This window comes from Propithecus coquereli, unplaced genomic scaffold (genome assembly GCF_000956105.1).
Source record: "Propithecus coquereli isolate 6110/MARCELLA unplaced genomic scaffold, Pcoq_1.0 Scaffold35, whole genome shotgun sequence".
Classification (NCBI taxonomy): domain Eukaryota; kingdom Metazoa; phylum Chordata; class Mammalia; order Primates; family Indriidae; genus Propithecus; species Propithecus coquereli.
The window spans coordinates 3,419,673-3,443,016 of record NW_012149174.1 but is presented as its reverse complement, the minus strand read 5'-3'; the positions used below and the strand labels follow the sequence as shown (position 1 = coordinate 3,443,016).

Sequence of the window (23,344 nt, the reverse complement as noted above, 5' to 3'; positions counted from 1 at the left end):
CTACTTGGGAGGCTTGAGCCCAGGAGTTTGAGGTTGCTGTGAGTTAGGCTGATGCCACGGCACTCACTCTAGCCTGGGCAACAAAAGCGAGACTCTTGTCTCCAAAAAAAAAAAAAAAAAGAAAAGAAAGTAGACATTGTTACTCTGATTTTATAGAAAGGTGACAGCCTCTTAATCATACTGCTAGTGAATGACAGAAGTATTTTTCAGACCTAGGTTTGTCTGGTTCTAAAGCCAGCTGTTCTAATTTGACATAGCAGATAGTTTTGCATATGAGATGAAGCAGATGAAGAGTCACTATATAGCATAACGGTTAAGAGTGTATGTAGACTCTAGAGCCTGTTGGCCTGGGCTCAAATCGTGGCTCTGGCAAGGCCCTATCACCTACCAGCTATGGTACCTTGGGTAAGTTGCTTGATCTTTCTATGTGCCTCATCCTCCTCATCTGTAAAATCAGGCTAATTGTGGTACCTTCCTCTTAGAGTTGTAAATAATTTAGCTAGTATATAGTAAAAGAACTCTTGACATACAGAAAGCAATATATAAAGCACAATATAAGTGTTTGCTGCTGCTATTAGTAGTAGTAGTAGTAGTAGTAGTAGTATGTGTATGTGCATCCTGTGAAAGGTCCCATCTCTGAGAAGTTTGAGGAAGATGTTGTCAAAACTATTGTCAAGAGTAGTTTCATCAGTGTGACTCGGTCTGACTTGTCTCAAGGTTCACCTCTTAGAGTACTTACCCTGTGTCATCATATCCTTCATGCCTTACCAGGCCCAGCCCCCAAAACACACAGACAGACATGCATACACACCCTCACCTTCCTCTTTTCCCGTTCTAGAATTAAAAGCCAATTCAAATCTTCTCATTTATTATAAAAGAAAGAAAGAATAAAGGTTCACTGCAAGTAATACATAAATAAGGATCTAGTAGCCTAAGTTAAAAGTTACAATTCAAAGTGAAAAATTTAGAACAAGCTCTTATTTTACATTTTCTTTTTCCAAAATAGGATGCTTCCCAGCCACCCTGCAATTCAGCTCCATAGGATTTAAGCAGATTTTTACATGGTAATAGTTCTGGGGCATTTCTGATGATTATTTACTTCTGTTGTGAAGTATCTTTATTACTTTAACTTCCTTTCCCTAGGAAATTAGAACTTTTAAAAAAAAATCACTAACTCTTCTAACTTGCTGATGATCACTTACTTGGTTAAGGAGAAAATATGAGTTACTTTGCAGAGAACCTAAATATTTGTCTTATTTTGAAACCAGTGAAGGGTAAGAAAGGGCCCTTTTAAAAATTTCTGTTTGGAGGCTTGAGGGGCAAAGATTTTTCTTAAATAATAGACTAATTATTTTTGGCTGTGTTAACTTTATTAGCTTTAATTGATTCTTTGTTCAGAACTCACGAAGGAAGTCTTAATAATTCAATGAAGTATTATAATACTAATTTTTAATGTTTTTACCATATTCAAGAACTATATTTGTGTATTATTTATGCTGTATATGCTATAATGTAATCTATTTGATTAGTGCTCATTAGCATTGGTCTGAATATTAATTTATTGTAATATATTGCCGATAGTTTTCTTTTTCTTCTTCTTCTTTTTTTAATGATGTCATTTAGTTCTTGTATGACAACCATTTACAATACTTTAAAAAGAAAATGTAGTCCTAGAAAGTATTCCTAGCCTTAGGTATAGCAGAAGTTATAAAAGTTCAATCCTCAAAGCAAAAAAAAAAATATACGACATTCTAAGTTAAAGCCCTACTATAGGTGGGGAACCTAAGGCCACATGTGGCCCTCTAGGTCCTTAAATGTGGCCTTTTGACTGAATTCAAGTTTTACAGAGCAAATCTTTTTATTAAAACGGTGCAGCAGAGAAAGATGAAGTTTTTCTTTCCTCCTTCGATGCTTGAAAAAGAACAATCTTGAAATCAGAAGGCCACAGGTTCCCCACCTCTTAATCCTTTCATTCTCTAAGCTGTGTCTCTACTTGTGATGACAGAGCATTTTTTTACCACTCCCCTTACCACCATCATTTCCAAATAGTAACACTTCATCTCAGCCAAATAATTTGTATTTCAGTTGCTATTAACTACCACAAGGCAGTTTTAAACTATGGGTTCTTCTTGTCATCAGAGCAAATGATTCAGATTGTGAGGTGGGATGTAGACAGAGGGAAAACCCAGAAAGAGGAGGGGGCCACATCATCAAGTCTCACAATTTGAGATTGTCACCCATTCAGGGGTGGGGAACCTGCAGCCTCAAGGCCACATGTGGCCCTCCAGATCCTCAAGTGTGGCCCTTCGACCAAATCCAAATCTTATAATCCTTTAGGATTATAATACTTCATTGAATTATTAAGACTGACTTGGTGAGTTCTGAACAAAGAATCAATTAAAGCTAATAAAGTTAACAAAGACTTTAGGATTTGTTGTGGCCTAAAGGCTTTGTTCTGTAAGATTTGGATTCTGTCAAAAGACCATACTCGAGGATCCAGAAGGCCACATGTGGCCCCAAGGGCACAGGCTCCCCACCCCTGCTGGGGTGGGCATATTTTTAGCAGTTTTCTAACTTGATCTGACAGATCCTGTGAGGGTGTGTTAATCTTCTTCCTTCTTTACTTGTTGGCAGGGAACTTGTACACGACAGCCGGCATAACCTCCAGTTGAGGGGCTTGGTGGTGCTGCTTATTTCTAAAGCAGCTGGGCCCAGCAGTGTGAATGCTTCCTGTCAGAACTATGATATGGTCAGTGGGATCTACTCATGGTAAGAAGAGATTAGTCTTTTAAAAATTAGATATTGCTCTCTAAATTGTGTTTTCTTTTACTGGACAGTGGTCAATGGAAATCATTGTTTAGCTCTTTGTCATCCTCTGATTCAAAGATAGATTAAAACGTAAGGTTAAAAATGGATTTCTGTTGTTCCTAATAAGTCAGATAGTCTTGGCCAGCTCTATGCATAACTCTGGTAAATTTCTCCACACATTTGTATCAGATACTTTCATTTCTGCCTCGGACATTTAAAATTTTCTATTCATCACTTCCCCCTCCTACTATTATGGTATCATTGTGTCTCTTTAGAGACCTCTACACCACTTAGTTCAGGATTTATGATTTTTAAACCTACTCAAAATGATACCTAGTTGTATAAAGATTGATACTACTACCATTTTAGGAGACCAGATCTACTTTTTTACTGGTTACTGGAATAAGAAAATTTTACATCTTACATATTTAGATTAAAATATAAATTTATAAGTATGTATTACTCATTTTTTGCTACATATAAAGTGAACTTAAAATTTTCAGTTTTGTTTAGAAAAATCACTGCATATATTTTTAGTAACAGTATATCAGCAATAATTTTATTTAATCCTAGCAGTATGCTTGGCACTGTGTTAAAAGTCTATATAGAAATAATAACCTGCAGGTGGACTTTGGCATGTGAAATTAAAACAACCCTAAAAACACAGGTGACAAGGAAATCGTTCTCACAAAAAGAAGCATTTCTAGAAACTTTGACTTACAGGTAATTGACCTTGTTGATTTACTTTAAAAATCAATCTACATCTTTGATATTTTTTTAATTCTTAGCAGTCTTACCCATCATTTTTTTCTTCCATAATATTTAGAGATGACTGTTGCTTGCCAGCTATAAAGTCCAATAATCCTTCCTCACTAACAAGCAAAGGTAACCGTTGTGGCTACAAATGCCCACTCCTCCAGCCAATATAATTTTTTTTGTAGACCTTTTCCATTTATCCATGCAGGTATCTTCCCTATAAGGGATAGCCTGGGATCATTTTCAGTACCTACTCACTTTGAAATAATTTTTGTTTGTTTAGTGCTTTTAGATTACTAATCATTTTTTTTTTTTTTTTTTTTTTTTTTTTTTGGAGACAGAGTCTCACTCTGTTGCCCTGGCTAGAGTGAGTGCCATGGCGTCAGACTAGCTCACAGCAACCTCAAACTCCTGGGCTCAAGCGATCCTCCTGCCTCAGCCTCCCGAGTAGCTGGGACTACAGGCATGCACCACCATGCCCGGCTAATTTTTTCTATATATTTCTAGTTGTCCAATTAATTTCTTTCTAATTTTTAGTAGAGACGGGATCTTGCTCTTGCTCAGGCTGGTTTCGAACTCCTGAGCTCAAACAATCCGCCCCCCTCGGCCTCCCAAAGAGCTAGGATTACAGGCGTGAGCCACCGCGCCCGGCCTACTAATCATTTTTATGAAAGTCATCCACCCCATTTGAGCTTTATTATAATGCAATAGGTAAGAGTTGTTATACTTATTTTACTCTTAAGAGAACTGATTCAAAAATCTGAGACTGTTCCAGGTGATACAACTGGCAAATGGAGACAGTTGAAGCTCCAACTGTAGTTCTCTTCTTCCCTCCAAATCTCATGTGGGTTTTTTTTTTTCCTGATTTCGTTCCACCCTTCTAGGCTGTTTCAAAGAATATATTTCAGTTGTAGATTAGAGTAGCCATTAATTTAGTATGCAAAAAAAGGTCTCCTTGTAAGTATGTCTTTAAAAACTTTTAAATGGAAAGCTACCTGGCAAATCTTTAATACATGTACATCCTTCCCCAAAACCTGTTTTAATTTAGAGCTCCAAAGTTTACCTTATAAATTTTGTAGAAAATCCTTGGCTAAGTTTAGTTGAGATAACTGAAGAAAGTACATAAAGATTTAGAATGAATACTAATAACCTGTTAATCCCTAGAAAGCAAATGGACCTTATATCACCTTATATCCCATGTACTTTACAAAATAGTAGATGTACATTATGAACATAAAAACTTCCCAAATAATATAAATAAATTTCATACTCAAGTGTATAGAATCCACAATTACAATTAGGGAATAATCCTGGCATGTAGTTCTTGGCTGTTTTCTGCAATCAAACTTGATCTAGTAACTCATTGGGGTGTTTGAGTGTTTTATACACTTGTTAATGTGAAAAAGTAATTTGGTGTAGTACTGTGAGAAAGCATTAGTTTGTTTCTCTACCCCTGAAATCATTTGTTTACCTCCTGCTTCCTTAATTGTTCAAGTTAAACTTTTGCTGGAGGCTTGTATCTATAATGCCACAGTGAATTTTTTAACATTTAAGGTGAAATACTGATTTGGGTGCTTTTTAGTTCACCTCCAAACTACTGGGACTCACATTGTTGGTGTTTTTCTCTCATAAACTTGACTTTGATGTCAGATAATGGGACCCGAGTGACTTATTTGAGAGGCCAAACATGAATTAAGTTATCTCTTTTGTTTGGCCTAAGGATATAACTGGTGCTTATGGATATCTCTAGTGAACTTACCACCTAAGGCCAAGAAAGACAGAATTTAGGCTTAAATGTAATAACTACATTTTGAAAAACAGGCCAGAGAGCCACATTTATAAACATGTACGAAAGCCTTTGCCGATGAGAACATGGGCTTTAGGTTCATTTTACCAACGCTGACTTTTAAAAGATTGGTTGCAAAGCCAGTCAAAAAAGTATTGCTAAATTTGCAAGTATCCCTAGCCACAATTGAGGAAGTTTAGGCTTTTCTAATTAAGTTTAAACAAATTCCAGTGAATTTTTTGACTAGTGGTTCTGCTTCCTCAGTTCCTTTGTCAAAAACTGACTCATTTTTTTTTCTCATCTACCTAGCAGTTAAAAATGGATAACAAAATGAACATATTTTCACTCTACCTTCCTTCCCTGAAATTTCTCAACACCTTCACTGTGGAAGAGAATGCAGCAAGCATGCCAAACACATTTTCTTTTCTTCTTGAGTACCCAGCTGGACTGCATTTCCCAGCTTCCCTTGCTGACCATGTGGCTGAGATTTAGCCAATGGAGTATGAGCAGAAGTGATATGGACTATTTCCTGACCATAAAAATCTTGCATGTGTAACACTTCTTAAGCAGATGATTTGGAAAGTGATCCATTCAGATGAAAGATGCCTGTATCCCTGAAGCACTCTTGGAGGAGAGCCCATCAGGCACATCCATATAGACTTGATGTATGAGAGGAAAAATCTGTTTGTTAAGCCACTTAAATTTTAGGGTTTACAAATTATTCAGGCATTCATTCAGGTGTTTTTTGGTCTACTAAGTGCCAGACTCAGTTCTGCTGTGGGGAAAAATATCAAATAGAGAAACAGACTGGGTTCCTTATGTTCTAATAGGGAGAGCTTACATTCTTTTTTTTTTGAGACAGAGTCTCACTGTGTTGCCTGGGCTAGAGTGCCGTGGCTTCATCCTAGCTCACAGCAACCTCAAACTCCTGGGCTCAAGCGATCCTTCTGCCTCAGCCTCCCAAAGTGCTAGGATTACAGGTGTGAGCCACCGCACCCAGCCGAGCTTACATTCTAATAGGGAGAGAAAAAAAAATATGCAAGTAACAATTAAGAAAATTTCAGTACATTTTAAGTCCTACGAAGAAAAAAACTGAAAAACAGGGTAGAGAGTGACTCATGTATATGCGTGTTGTGGTGGGTGTCACTACTTCAGATGATATGGTCAGGAAAGACTCTCTGAGGAGATGGATCACCTGAGTCTGGAATGATGTGGAGGTAGTCTTTTATAAGAATATGGAGCAGAAGGAACAGCAAGTGCAAATGCCCTGAGGCAGGAATGAGCTTGGCATATTCAAGGACTAGAAAGAAGGCCAGTGTGGCTATTGCAGAATGAGGGGAAGATTTGCAAAAGACAAAGTAGCCAGAGGCTAGATCAGGTACGACCTAACAGGTCTTCATAAGGATTTTAGGTTTTATTCTAATTGCAAAGGAAGGAGTTGATGAGTTTTCTGGTTTGTTTGTTTAGTGGGGGAAGAATATGATCTGGTTTACATGTTAAAAGATAAGTCAGGCTGCTATGTGGCCAATGGGCTGTAAAGGCATAACTAGGATTGGGAATGTGGAAACAGGAAAAAGTTCAACCGGATGTTCTGGCTGGAACCAGGACCTGAAGTTCTGAAGTTTTGAATAGATTAAGGTTAGCTATCTCTCTGCCTTAGAGCATCCCCTCCCCACCTTATGTTATCACATTTGCTAATTTACATAGAGACACAGGATCTTCCTGTGGAAAAAGGGATCAGAGGTGTAACCCCCTTAGAAGAATGACTACCCTGCCGTCCCAGGGCCCTAGCTTATTAGAGCAGTAGAAAACCAACTGGCTGGGCCAATCAGACTCCTCCTGGGAATTTCAAATTGCAGCTCAGTCTTAACTGGGTACACTTGAATGTGGAAATCTCACAGCCATGTTTGGGCATATACACAAAATAATTACAATAGGGTCTTTACAGAGATAGGGTCTTTTACAGAGGCAATCAAGTTAAAATGAGGTCATCGGAATGGACCCTAATCCAATATAACCGGTATCCTTGTAAAAAGGGAAAATTTGGGCACAGACACACATATATAGGGAGTATGCCCTGTGAACTGAAAACAGCCCTCTATGAGCCAAGGAGAAAGGCCTGTAGCAGATTCTTGCCTCACTGTCCTAGCAAACTCATATACAGGTGTAGGGAATAGAGATGAGGAGATGAGGTAGAAATGTTGAAGTCACATTGGGAAGGATCTAGGAATTAGGGCTATATCCTGGAGAAGCAGTGGGGCACATCCAAGAGGAGCAGAGTGGGCTTGGAATCTGGAAACAGACTGCCCCACCCACTAGCTGTGCCTCAGTATGTACTTCAGAGAATGGTTTCAAGAATTAAATGAGGACTAGCATAATGCATGGTGTAGTAAGTGTTTCCTATAAGTGTTTCCTATAAGTGTTTCCTCTCATTCTTAGCTATCATCACAAAGGTATTTAAGAAAGGAGGTCACATTAATATATCTGTGCTATACAGCAGAACTAAGTGATGCTTATAAGATGACCCTGAGAGATAAAGTCCAAGAGATAGAGAGTCAGCCAGGGAGTTACTGAAGTAGTCTACACAGGAGCTGAGCAGGAAAGTAGAGACTTGGAGAGGCTATGGAGTTTTTGCCCATAGCTAAAAATTGGCTTAGCCAGATTCAGACCCATTAGGTCCTATGATTTCATTCCTTTTTCCTGTCATCATTTCCCAATTTCTGTTCCTGGGGAAAGGTGTAACTAGGTGTTCAGTGGGGTAAAATGTCCTGTGGTCAAATAAGTATGGGCATGCCAGTTTAAACAGTTAAGATTCTTCATTAAGATTTCTTCATTCAGAATTCTCAGGAGTTATGTACATATGATGTGCATCATGAATCTCTAAGAGGAGATATTTCCCAGTTATTTGACTGTAGAAGCCTTTGGCCCCTGTCGGTAGTACATCTTGTGGAATGCTGCAGAAGCTTGGTAAATGTTCTTCTATTTCAAGATGCCTAACTTGGCTCCCTAATGGGAATTCTATGAGGCAGAAATAACAGTTTCACCAATGAGAAAACTGAGGCTCAGAAAGGTGAAGTGACTTTCTGAGGTCCCACATTAATTGAATAAGTAGGGGAAGAAATACCATAGTGGTTATAAATTGCCTGAGTTCAAATCTTTATTCCATCACTTACTAGCTTTGTGACCCCAGGCAAGTTAGGTAAACCCTCTGTGCCTTTTAGATAGGTTAAAGAAGGCAATATATCTAAAACCCTTGGAACAGTGCCTTAACATAGAATGTGCTTCACAAATGTTGCCTCTTCCTGTTATTTCAGGCCCCTGTCATGCTGCTCTATGTCCTTTATTAGGTTTTTCCCTCCTTCAGACCAGGCACTTAGCTTTGTATACCTTCGTATCGCACCAGTGCCTTGGACGTAGTATTCATTTAAATCTTTGTCTGGATGACTGGACCATCCATATAACGTAAGTGTTCTAGACTGAAACAAATATTTTAACCACACATTTTACAGTATGTGCCTTACAGAGTAGTTTACCATGGACCGTGACTTATAGTGACTTTACCTTATGTCCTTTGCAACCTCTAATTCAGGATATGAGATGTAATCAGACTCAAAGGACTCTTCATGAAACAGTCTTAATTTTAAACCTAGTTATCATGTAAAACATACATAATGTGACATTTAAAGAAAGAAAAGTGTTAGTGAAGTATCACCAGAAAAAACAGAAAATAACACAACATAACAGAAAAGTGTCATGTAATATCCAGTGAAATTTTCAAAGTCTCCTCAAAAGTTTATTTTCTTCATTTTGTTTTTTCCTTCACATTTCAACTTATTCCTTCTGTTATTACATTTTCTTTACTCACCTCTGTTATCTGCAGCTTCCATTCTGGTATCTATAAGGCTTGAAGTTTTACTGATAGGTTTTAGACTCCTCTGGGTTTGTGTTGTCCTTAACCCCATTTCCTCCCCGCTGCTGTGGGGGGACCATTGTGGTGGTGGTGTTCCCATCACCATCAGAATTGCAGCAGAGGGACCGACTGGCCACTTGGAGGCTCAAGGCAACCTGCCAATCTGAGGCAAAACCACTAAGTGGATTTAAAGATCTGCAGTGTCCTAGGACACACGTGGTCATTTATAGAAGTCTTGCCACCTTCTTCTTGCCCACCTTGTTCTATCTCTTCTCTATTTGCTGTCGAGATTAATTCAGATATAAGTAGAATATGCAAGAATTAAAAAGCATTGAATGAATAATTAAATGAGAAGTAAAGTAATTGTTGGCATTTCTGCCCATTAGCTGGTCTACTTGCCAGGATACATAGTGGATACGTACAAATTTTAAAGCATGCCAATTCTATTTGTAAAACAAGTACTTTTATTTCCTGTGTGACTTCTGGGTGGCAGGTGAGCTGATGAATAAGAATAAAATTATGGACCAACCATTTTCTGTATTTATTTATAATGCTAATAAGAGAAGACTGCTCTATGCACTTTTAAACACAGTTCAGGTGATCATATTTTATCTGTATTACCCCAGCACTCATCATGTTCCTATCACATTGATGGCAATGACTATGTAATCCTGGCCGAATTATAGCTACTGTTAGTAGTAATAGTAGTATTTAATATTGGAACAAAGAAGACCTTGCTAAAAAAGTTCCAAAATTCTGAAACTATAAATGATAAGATTAAGATATTTGACTACATTAAAAAATAATTCTTCAGTGGAAAAAAATCCCATGAAGTCAAAAGACAAATGCCCAAATTATAAAAACATTTGCAACATACATGACCAAGGGCAAAGTTTTAACTACAAATCAGTTTAAGATCTTATAAATTAGAAAGAAGAAGGTAATATGACACAAACATGAACAAAGAACATGAACAAGTAGAGTTAGCTTAGAAACCCTGTCGTGCTATCTGAATGAGGGCCTTATAGTCCCTGGGCTGACCTGAACTTTTATCTTTTGGCCTCTTTGACAATATCAAATATCCTAAGAAAATGCATATAGATTTTTTTTAAATAAAAAAAGGAATGAAACAAAATGATATCTTTAGATTGGCTTTTCTAAGTTTACCAACTATGTTAAAATGGACACCATCAATTTCTTGGCAACTGTGCTAATTCTTTTTTCAACTCAGTGTGTTATCCAATTGATTAAGGTTAAATTAATGATATACGGATGGTCCTTGACTTACGATGATCCAACTTACAATTTTTCGACTTTGTGATGGGTTTATTGGGCCATAACTCCATTGTAAGTCAAGGGGCACCTGTACATATTAAGGTAATTGTTGGAATTCAAGAATTTATCACAAAAAGCATTGTAAACATAGCTATAAGTTAAATCTAGAAAACATCTTGAAATTAAATTATTGATCTTAACATTACTTTCTCCTGTAAGTAAAAATTGGTCAGGCTTGGTGTGGTGTTCAAGGAAGTAGTGGTAGACTATTTGGAGACCTATGTGAAATAATATTAGGAAGAGAAGTGGAGAATATAAAAATCTGTGAAAGAGGCCAGTTCGATTTTTTTCCCTGTAATCCTTTAAGTTTAGGGAATTGGATTTGGTCTCAGCTGCATATATTATAGTTCATAATTTGTCATTTTAATAGAATACTAATTAGCATCTGATGGCTTCTAATTATAGTTGACAATAGGCTGTAACTATCTATCAGTCCTCACCTTCATCATTCCACACATCGGAATTCATCTAGCACCTAAAAATGCCAAACAAAATTAGCAAACTATTAATATATTTCCCTTGGAGATTGAGCAAATCAAAGAAATCTTAAGAACTGAGGCTTAAGTAGGAACATGTTGATCATATTATTTATTTATTGCTCAATTATATAAACATGAAATAAGTAATATTGAAATATATAGCATTTAAAAAAACTAATTTTTTTTTATAAGATAATGTGTGAATACGTAGAAAAGAGTCTGGAAGAAACCTCACTCACCTGATAATAACAGTGGTTGGGGAAGAGGTAACGGGAGGTTTGGGAACAGGTAAAAGGGAACAGTCAAAGGGTACTTTATTTGTAATATTTCAATTTTTTAATGGAGTATATATTCATATTATTTTGTATAATTAAAATTATTTAAAAATTTAAAGGAGGTTATATTTCATATTTATAAAGCAATGAAATTCTATTTAAGAAATATATCTTTTTGTACCATAAGAACCTTAACAATAAGGAGTGCTTATTGACAATCATTTTAAATGATTATGTAAAATAATTCAGTTTTGAAAATATTCCCTAAAGATACCTCAGCTCCCTTTCAGAGAGCTCTCAAGAGATGAAAGCATGTGCAGCTTGATTACATATTCCTATTGATTGTATTCCACTTACAACAATAAAAATAAACTCCAGATACAAATCTAGCAATATTACTAATTCATTACAACCAGTACTTATTTTCTTCATTAACTTTTTATTGTTATTTTCGACTTACACAGCATGCACAAATGCAGCAATTATATGTTGAGCAAGAAAAGGGAAAGCTCTTTATGTTCAACATACTGTATGTCAGAAGTCATTACTTCACCAGAGCTTTTAGAAAAACACAAAATAAGATCAGCCTCTTAAAAAACAAGTATAATTAACCACAAAAAGTAGGTGGGCTAAGCTACTAATCTACTCAGCTAAGAGTTAGTTTATCGTATATAAATAACGTGATATAGATCAGCCTGCCTGACTACATCACAGCAAAAACAAGCTGCATAAATTGTTTTGTTAGTGATAAAGAAGTTTTAAATCTTTTCAAAGGAGGACTGTATGTTGACTAGTAAGTAGCCAAAGTCAAAGGCAATGTCCAGTGTCTAATGCTACATTTTTTTCCTTTTTTTTTTTTTTCGTTGAGACAGGTTCTTACTCTGTTGCCTGAGTTAGAATGCAGTGGCATTATCATAGCTCACTGTAACTCAAACTCCTGGGCTCAAGTGATCCTCCTGCCTTAGCCTCCCTAGTATAATAGCTGGGACTACAGGTGCCTGCCACCAGGCCTGGCTTTTTTCTTTTTTTTTTTGTAGAGAGCTATTGCCTAGGCTCATCTTGAACTCCTGGCCTCAAGGAATCCTCCTACCTCAGCCTCCCAAAGTACTAGGAGCCACCGCACCCAGCTAATGCTACATTTTAAACAGTGCTTAATTTTTGACATGTGCCAGTAAAATGTTAGTTCTGTTGGAAAGAAGCCCTGCAGTCGCTTAAAATGTTTAATAACGGAGTCTGCTTACTAGCTTCATGATGTAATGCTGATCCTTTGAAACCAAACTCAAGGCACCACCAGTGGTAAACAGAAAGGGCCAGAGATCTCAAATCTGAAACTGATCAGTTATTTGATCTTAAGCGAGTTACCTAATTGCTCTGTGAGACTAGTCATCTATAAAATGGGAACAATGATGGGCTTCAAACCAGGAGCGTAACTAATGGCACATATACAACTATGTTCAGGTAACCTGTGGTCCAATATAACCCATCCTGACCACCTCCTCTCTGCAAGGCACAGGACTGGACATGGAGGGAAATGCAAATACGAATAAGAGTCTCTGACCTTAAATAACAAGGTACAAAAACAATTTATGCATCTAGTAGTCTTTTTGACACTATGGATGCAGTTTCATTTTTAGAACTCTGTTTCTAACACTTAACTGCTGGAACTATATCCATATTCACCACTGGTGCCTTTATTTAACTAAAGGTAGGTCGTCCTTAACACTCCTCACAGAAGATGCTAGGTGAGAACTGGCATCTACAGGTGGCTTAGTACCTGAGGAGCTTCTTCCTCACTGTGCTCTTGGACTTTCCTTCTTATTCCGGAAGACCATGTAGCTTGGTGGTGCTGGTTATAGAGGCAAAGAGGGCAGATTCTCAGGTCGGTTACCTCTAACCCTGGCATCCATCCTGTCTAGTTACTGGCATCTCAAGTCTCCATTTTCTGTTTTTAAGATTTCCTCATTCCCTCCTCATCTCAAGTTCTTAAGTGGAGTAAGGTATCCTTAATTCTTCAGTTATATCCCATTCCCTACAATATTAAATATAAAATTCCTTAACACAGCAACAAGCAATTCCTTATAGCCCTAGAATAGAGTGAAAAGGATAAGAGTATGATCAGGGTTTTTCTTTGTCCACCAAGAAAACGGGATGTGCAAGAGTATAGTTGATCTGGTTTCATTGTTTAGTCTCAATCAGGAAGGAGGTGAAGTTGAGGGAGCCCCACAACTGGGGAGAAAATAGTGATCAAGGGACTGGAGGTCATTATGAGTCAGATCATAGGGGTAGTAATGCAATGAGAAAGCTGAAAGGTCAGTACATTGTAGATAGAAAGGAGGATATTTGAACCGAAGGTTTCAAAAGTAGAACAGTTCTGATTGTTTAAGTTCCAGTTGTACCTGAGAGTAGGTTTGACAGAATACAGTGGAGGTGGCTGGATTGAGTAGATTGCAGAACTACAGGGTGGCCAATTCACATGATTGAAGTCAACCAGGAGAACAGCAGAACAACAGAACTGAGCAAGATGCCAGAGACTTCAGTGAATACAGAGTAACAGAGAAGAGGAGTGATCGTGGAGGGTAGAGATGGCTTCAGAGGGACAGTGGTTTTCTCTAAGATTGTGAGAAATAATGAAAGCACTGATCCCACTTCTCAACTCCTCAGTTTGTGGCTTGTAGGTTAAACATATCTACTCATGAAGGTACAGGATTCAGGCACCCCAGGGAAAACCATGGCTCAATTAGGGCCAGAACCTAGAGGGAATGTTCTGTGACATCTTAAAAACACTTAACACATTGTTTTGTAATGAGTGATTTATGTATTAATGTATGTTTTCTCACTAAACAATACCTTCTAGAGGCAGGACCTTAGTTGTCTTCCAACCCATCACCTCTCCCACGTCTGAGCCCTCTATTACATTTTGTACCTTTGAGACATTTCTATTCTGTCTCATAGTAATCTGTATAACCTATCTTATCCCTCTACTGTTAACAGATTTGTTCATTTGCTCATTGACTGATTGATTCATTCAACAAACATTTGAACACCTGCTATGTGCAAAGCTGAGTATTGTAAATATAGAAGTAAAAGAATTATTACTATAGCTAATATAGAGTTTTATTTAAGTCTTTTACTGTTTCATATTCTTTATATATATTAACTCATTTATTCCTCACAACACTGTTAAGGAGCAAATTGCTTTTCTTGGGAAACAGGCTTAGAGAAACTTAATAATTTGCTCAAGTTTATAGTGTAAGTAAATAGCAGAGTTGGGATTCAAACTCCATTTTACCATAGAATCTGTGCTTTTTCCATTGCTATAGACAGTCTCTGGATTAGGGTGCCCTAAATCTACTTTCCTACTCATCTTAACATCCTCAGTCCTGAGCACAGACCTTTATGTTCTAAGTTTTATGGTGTCGAATTGTGTAGAGAATGAAACTAGATTGTAGACTTTTTCTTTGGCCTCCTAAGCCCCAGCACTGTGATAGGCACTCAAGTGCTCCATGTATTATTGTTGATTTATTGAGACAAAATTTTCTTATAGGGCTGAATGTGACTCATGGTGGGACTCTATACAGTTTAAAAATAAAAACATTTATGTTTCTAGGCCATATCTCTTTTATTACACATTTCCTTTCACAGATTTATTCTTTATCTGTTGTGGAATACAATACCTGTATATTTTCTTTGATACAGGAACCATTTTTTTAATAGTCTTATACCCTAAGCAGATGTTCTGTCTAATGGACTTCCCCTACAGAGAAAGAGCAAAGTATATTTCCTTTGTCATTAGTCCTGAAATGCTCAGTGCTACAAATTTTGGTATTGAAAACCATTACATTCATACTCATTGGAGACACCATTTCAAGGAAATACTTGGATGATTATGCACCTATAAGATTTGCTGCTGTCCGTGGGTAATTTGTATCCTGCGGTAATATGGAGCTTCTATTACTGTACTATAATTATTTACATATTTATCGCAAATAATGATGTAACGGATTTTTAAAAGCTATGCATAAGAGAACCAACAAACTGAGATGCAAAACAAGTTTCCACCCCCTTTTTCCAAAGCTACAGTTAATCACTTGAACACTATCCAATATAGTAGGAAGCTGGCAGACTTTTCTTTGCAGCAGGCTATGTAAAAATGTTTATAATTTACAGCTTATTATGCCATGCAATGACTGTCTTCCCAGGGAAGGAGAGTGAGAGAATATGGCTCCTAAATTACTTAACTCCCCTTTGTTAGTTGTTTTCTGACAACAGTGGAGGGATACTTTGCACTTAAAATGCATTTCTTTATTAATTTTATATTATTCAGTTTAGAACTTCAAAAAATAGGAATTTACTTTTTATCTTTTTATAGATAGGCCAGAGCAATTTTAATTTAACATAACCAATAAGCTGAAAAATCAGAATTGTCAAGGAATTTAAATAAAATATTACTAGATTAGGGTTTAATTCAATTTATGGTTTCAACTTTGTAAAATCTGTTTTTGTTTCTGACACACCTGCAGTGATTAATAGGCAATTTATTATTTCTGAAGGTACTTTATGCAAACTTTGTTTTACATTGTCTGCAGCACTTTGGCTAAAAGTTGATCTTTCTCAGAAATAGTTAGAGGGCTAGGTAAGGTAACTTGGACCTCTGTTATCTATTGAATATATTTACCCATTTTAAGCCTTTCCTCAGCATTTTCTAATTTTATCGATTCCCTGATTAGATTCATAAAGCCCCTAAAGTCAGATACCACATAGTCTTTTGTGGTTGCCATTCTATGTGCCTAGTACACCTCTACTACTAATTTATACTCACACCTCTACTACTAGTTTATATTGACTAGTTATAGTCAAAACTGTGTCCCAGATCGTGACCTTCATTTTAGTGGGAAAGTAGCTAAGGCTGGCTCTTAGCTGCCAAACCTTATAGGTGGGCCTTCAGTGAAGGAAGTTGCTGAGGGAAGCAAGTAAAACATTTAACAGTGTATGTATCCTTTTTCCTTCTAATTCTTCAGCTTTAAATATGGGGGTAAAGCTTTCTATTTAGTTTATACTTCCCTGAAGGTAAAAGAGAGGAAAATTTATATTAAATTTATAATTACATATTTAAAACGTTCAAAAAATATGTTTAATATTTCTATTTTCTATTTGTTTTAGAATTAATTTAGAATCTGGAGACTTCATTGTACTTGATCAGTTTTTATTAATTGTACATTCTTTTTTCCATAGCACAAATAATCAGATATTCAGTATATTTAAATGGGAATTTTTGTGTACTTGCAACTCATATGTTTTGAGGATTGCTATTTCAGAGAAAATAGAATTCTCATGTCACTATCAAGGCATTGCTGTCTTTATTGTCATTGTCCTCTTCAAGAATCTTTTGGTATAAAAAACATCTTTTATATCCATATGGGAGAATTTCTTTGTTTTCTACTTCACATTTTTTTTTTAAATTAACTATTGCAACAACTTTAAGGTCATCTCTGATTGTGTCAAAGTAAAGAATTGCATATAATGATTTATTCTGTTTTCTTAGCTGCTACTTTTTGGATAAACAGAGACCTGAGATCTGTTGGAGCCCAACCCTCTGGGTGGGAGTGTGGGTGCTGAACTTTTCTGGCCTCCTGTTAGAGGTGCTGTTGAAGTGGATGGCTACTTCCTCTTAGACTGCCTTGGTGAAAGAAGCAGGGTGGCTAAGGACAAGTGAAGGAAATTAGCCAGTGAGGATAACTTCCCAACCTCTTTACCACTCAGGATTCCTTTTTCTATTCTCCCACTCCCTTTTAAAAAGAGTCTGTTTACCAAACACTTTGTGTATAAAATGATTGCTTGATTTTCCATTTTATTAGATCATTTGTAAATGCCAATCTGAGCATCTGATGACCACAGGATGACCACTATCACATCTTATTAATGGGTACAAAATTAAAATTGAAATTTTTATTAACAGACATACCTTTATCCAGGGGTTAATGAATGGCTTTCCTTAGACATTTTAGAAAGGGGAAAATAACTCAACCTCTATGAAGAATTCGTCACATACTTTGAAGAATCCTTAAAGATGTGGGCACCCCAAACTGAGTACCACTGATTTAGACAGTATCATCAAAGGATAAGGGCTCACTTTTTTTTTTTTTTGCTATAGAAATGGTGACCATTACCAATTTAGTGCTATTTTCAAACAGTAAAATGTGACCCCCCCCCATGTTATTGTTATAAATGATGAATATTGTATCAGGAGCTTTTCTTTTTAGCCGAAGAATAAGGAGTCAGACGTGTAACCCCCAAAGCCTTGATAGTGTCCAGGATAGAGGTGCCCTTTTTTTCCTAAACCTGGGAGGTCAGGCAAGGTTTTAATCTGTATACTATCTTTGGAGAATGCATGGTCATCAAACCTAAAATTCAGACAGCTTTACATTTTGAATTAAGATAACAGGTTTGTCACACATAGGAGAAAGCTTTATTTCTGGGGGCTACATTAAAATCTATAATTCGGACTGTTAGCGTATGGCCGTGGGACTCTCCATGCCCCTCCCATGGTGTGCCTTTCCTTCTCAGTTTATCACACTGTCTCTTGTCATACTCTTGTCTCATGTTTTCCCCACATCTACTGGTTGTGCTTTTTATCTGTTATTGAATGTCATCTAATAATACCTAAACCATTTTAAACTCTCTAGAATAAGGCAGAAGTGAGAGCAAATGAATAAATTATAGACCTCAGAGTGGTGGAAAGAAAAAACACTCTGACAAAATGGCCACTCTGACAGAGCCTCCAGGTAACCTGAGGAGTGGGCTGTCCGTTCTCTTCTCTGTGTCCACTCCCAGCATCTCATTCTTGTTTTATTCCTTGAAATTGATGATTGTATGCAATATTGAAATGAACTTGGAGCACTAGTGATCAGGATGATTCTAGTTGCCTTTTCCTTTTCTGTAGTTCAACAATATAACTTCTTGTTTTCATATTATGGTTGCCCTTTTAGGATTATCTGCACCTCTTATACTTCCGATGTTCTTTACCAGGAGCTTTTCCTGGTGGAAGAAAACTCAGTCAATCAAGCAGGATTCAAAGCCAGGGATAATGCTGCCACCATTTATACAAAGTTATTATGTCTATAATATGTACAAGCTATAGATATAGTGTTATGTATCATTTAAAAAAAAATCTTTGGAGTTTATACGTATTTGTTCATAAAATGAAAAATGTTGGAAGGTCAAATACTACTGAATTAAAACCCTATTGAGGAAGGGAGAATGGCAGGTATTTAAAAAGTTAAATCAGAGTGGATATATAGGGCCTAGTTTGGAAAGATCTAATATTTAAAAAAAAGGAAATCTGTTGTACAGAAAAGGAAGTCTATTATAAAAAAAAAAAAAAAAGAGGAAAGGAAGTTGTTACCATCATGATGCTTTTCTAAATGGCTCCTTGAAACCACCTAACAATCCACTCAGGAATCAAATATATCATAGACCATAACCACGTATAGTAGCTATACTGGGACATGATGGCATTTCCATTTAAAAAAACACACAAACCAAAACACCCTTTTGTAGGTACCTGATTACACCTGAACTGTACTGGGTACCACACCAAAAGAATTAAATCAATCTGTTCTCTAACCTCTAAAAGTTTATTATCTCTTACAGATATTTTGAGAGTAGACACACATATTAGACATATATTATTAATAGAAAAATTACTGTAGTCCCAGCTACTCAGAAGGCCAAGACAGGAGAATCGCTTAAGCCCAGGAGTTGGAGATTGTATTGAGCTATGATGACACCACTGCGCTCTAGCCTGGGCAAGAGAGCAAGACTCTGTCTCAAAAAACAAACAAACAAACAAAAAATATATATATTAGAAAATTAAAGTAGTGCTGTTATATTAACATATAATTCACACTTTTGTCAGCTTAAGGGGAAAGAGACAAAGATGTTTATCTCGTTTGCAGGGTTAAAGATTCAGAAGAATAACCAATGAAATTCAAAATTTGGTCATTCAGCCAGACTTACAGTTAACATTAAGAGGATAATACATTCATTCACTCTGAATTTTTTTTTTCTTTCATGTCAGATGAGTAATGTGGCACACATATCACGCATGCGCGTAAATACCCAATCCTCACGCTTATGAACTACAAAAAGATCATTTCATTCACTCTGAAATTTCATTGACCATATGTGGACCTGATGAGGAAATGTTTTCCTTAAGACACTTTAAACACACACACACACACACACACACACACACACACACACACGATCTGAACTGTTTTAGAACTTCCTTGCTGACTTTATTTCATAAAGTCCATCAGTCCATCTTCAGGATGTTTTCTTCTAATCCCTTTTAAAAGACACATTGTACATTCTGATAATCTGAGGTCAATGAGCCCACTTGAGCCTCCTCTCTCTCCATGTCTCTACATTCCTAATGTATTTCTCCCCCATAATTCTTATTAGATAGAATTCTTCGTTAGGTTTCACTTTACTTCCTTGGGGAATCCTTAACTTCCTTGAAAATTTGACTTAGGTCCTCTGGGCTTCCTTGGCAACCCATGTTTACTTCTGTGATGGCAATTATTGCCCGACATTGAAATCATTTGTTTTCCCGTCCAAATCCTTCATTGATGTGGCCATAAGCTTCTTGAGCACAGAGCTATGGTTTTCTTCCCTTTTTTAAAAAAAATAAATTCTCAGACCCTATCTCAGAATCTGACATATGACAGGCACTCAATATATGTTCATTCAATGAAAAGAAGAATCCTTAAATAATCACTACAATTGTAATCTGCTAATAATAAAATATTGGGGAAGTGTATTTAGAATGTTGTCCTTCTAACTCTAATGAATTTTGACATTTTATTAACAGTAGTCCAATCAGGACTTTAGAAATCCTTTCAAAAGACTCAATTGAGATGATCTTTATTATGTTACTTAAAGATGTACAAACAGGACGGGCGTGGTGGCTCACGCCTGTAATCCTAGCACTCTGGGAGGCCGAGGCGGGTGGATTGCTTGAGCTTAGGAGTTCGAGACCAGCCTGAGCAAGAGCGAGACCCTGTCTCTACTAAAAATAGAAAGAAATTTGCCAAACAACTAAAAATAGAAAAAATTAGCCGGGCATGGTGGAGCGTGCCTGTAGTCCCAGCTACTTGGGAGGCTGAGGCAGTAGGATCACTTGAGCCCAGGAGTTTGAGGTTGCTGTGAGCTAGGCTGATGCCTCAGCACTCTAGCCCAGGCAAGAGAGTGAGACTTTGTCTCAAAAAAAAAAAAGACTCTTTGCTGCAACTGTTTATCCTGTCAGTAATTCAGATACTGTTAACCAGTTATCTGCTGATTTGACAAAGTGCATTAAGTATCTATTATTTAGAAGTATTCAGTTTAATTTTTGAACTTACTCTAAGATCTGCCTTCTTGACCAAATCTGTCTAGTTATAATAGTTGTATCTGCAAATTCCAATTTATTAAATACCAGTAAATATGGGTTTGCCATAAAGATGCAAAACCAGGTTATCTTTTTAAGAAAATAAATATTTATAACAATTCATAAATTTATAACTAAATTGTGCACGATGACAGTATAAAAAATGTTTTAAAATAAGTTGATGTAAATGAGGCATTTCAAAGTATAGGTTGGCACTTCATCATTAACCTTAATTTTGTGACTTTTGTCAGTTGATGTCACAACCTTAGTGTTATTTTTAAAATAGTTTTTGTAGGGCTACTTAATTAAGTAACGTGGTGTTTGCTTATTTCAAATAGTCTGTCTTTGTTCCTGTCCAAGCTGTGCTGGCAGGGCATTGCTTTTCTTTTCCCTTTTGTTAATATTCTGTGTTAGATAATGGTTCTGCAAATAATAGATTCCAAGGACCTTTGATCCACCATTACTGTAAAATAAAATGCAACTTAATTTTTTCTGAGCATAATGGTTTTAACCTTGTGTACTAATTTGACTGTGCTTGTGGGGGCAGATCCTTAAATGAGACACAAATGAAGGAAAAATTGCTAATGCTGCCACTGTATATCTAATGAGCACTGTGTAATAAACCATAACCTCTTCGACATTTCTCTGGAAAGCCACATGATTATTTTGGATGGCTAGCCCTTTGTGGATGGCTCATTACCGTCTGGCATAATATGTATTGATAGAGACTGTAATTGTCAACTCCTATTTGACATGCTGCCTCTAATAAATATGGCTTGCATCGCTGGAGCCCACTAATGGTTATATAGGAAACTATAATTAAAGGAAAAATTATATTTTTAGGTTAAAAATGTATATATGTATATAAAACATCTGTATAGAAGGTTGTCAGCTTCTTCACCACCCCTCCAGCTTCTTATCTTAGAGTATTTGAAGCTTCCCCTAAGGATTGATGCTTTTTTATCAGTATAGGGGCCAACATGTGACAAGACCTGTGTGTGTGTGTGTGTGTGTGTGTGTGTGTGTGTGTGAGAGAGAGAGAGAGAGAGAGAGACTGACTCCATTGGCAAAGAAGTGACAATATGAAAAGCTACCTCTATATATAGATAAGATCTGTAGACTATAGTTTATACATCTGGATTTAGCTCATGAAGTTAATGCTTTACATAGCTAGGCAGTCTTGACAGTCTCTTTTTATTCACCTTTCCCATGGTTATTTTTTTCTAACTTTATTCTCATTTTGTTAGAAGAATGTTATGTTCTTTGATAATATAAAAAAAAGGGATACCTAACAAGCCAAATTACTATGAAATATAAATCACAAGGATATCAAAGATCCACAGAATACTTTACACAATATTTAGGCTTGAAAAAATATAAAGATTAAAATTGGCCCTACTTCATGTTATAAGACAAATATAGGCCTAGTCAATTTATAATTTCTGCAAAAACAGAATTGGAGTTCTAAAAAAATAATGCTTTTGTTTACAATGTGTAATTGTAATATATTCTGAACTTCTGGACAAGGAAGTATACTCTTGGTTTATATAGTACAATTCATGATTTTTATAAAATAGAATTCTCATCATAGGATGTAAAAATTAGAATGAGAGCACATGTTTATGTTTCCTGGAGTAGGCCTAGAAAATCATGTACAAATTAGACAACTCTCAGGTTTCTTCTTAGCAATGTGAAGTCTGATAACATTTTCAAGCTAAAAAAGTGGAATCCCAGGGAGGTGAAGAGAAGTAGCTGTTGGGAGAGCATGACTCTAGTCACATACCCATAGTTTTAAATCCTGATCCTATCTGGGCAAATTTCTTGGCCTCCCTGAGCCCCAATGTGTTCATATATAAAAATGAGGACAATACCATCTACCTAGCAGAGCTCTTATAAGGAGCAAATGAACATATATGAAGCACTTACTGCAGTACATTTGACACCTAGTAGGTCGTCAGTAGATATTAGTTTTATTCTTTTTACACTTTTATCCTCCCTCTTCCTTCTACCTTCCACAGATGACCACATTTCTAATCTAGTGCATTCTCTATTTTCTCAAGGATGTCCTGTCCATGAAACGTAGACTTTTGATTTTGTTAGGTAATACTAGCTAATAGTTATTAACAGCCAAAATTTTCTTACATGTATTAACTCACTGAATCCTAACAAAAACCTCACAATAAGAGGTAGGTGCTGTTATTATCATCCCCACTTAACAGATGGGAAAAACTGAAGCACACAGAGAAGTAATTTGCCCAAAGTGACATAGTAGTGGGGCCAGGGTTTGAACACAGGCAGTTTAACTCCAGAGCCCATACTCTTTGCCACAAACCTACACTGCCTCTGCAGGTCATCCCTTCTCGTGTTCATAAGACAGAGGGAAAGAACAGGTTGTGGTAAGATTCTGGAGGGGCAGCCGGGGCGCGGTGGCTCACGCCTGTAATCCTAGCACTCTGGGAGGCCGAGGTGGGTGGATCGCTCAAGGTCAGGAGTTCAAGACCAGCCTGAACAAGAGCGAGACCCTGTCTCTACTAAAAAAATAGAAAGAAATGATCTGGACAACTAAAA

At 36.8% G+C, this 23,344-nt stretch overlaps 1 protein-coding gene across 1 annotated transcript in view; it reads left to right on the top strand.

The window, feature by feature from the left end:
- PDSS2 (prenyl (decaprenyl) diphosphate synthase, subunit 2) overlaps positions 1–23,344 on the top strand; it is a 250,669-nt gene that overhangs the window by 89,373 nt on the left and 137,952 nt on the right. Inside the window, exon 2 of the mRNA XM_012651232.1 lies at positions 2,635–2,769. Coding sequence (XP_012506686.1) covers positions 2,635–2,769 — 135 coding nt within the window. The remainder of the gene's footprint in view (positions 1–2,634; positions 2,770–23,344) is intronic.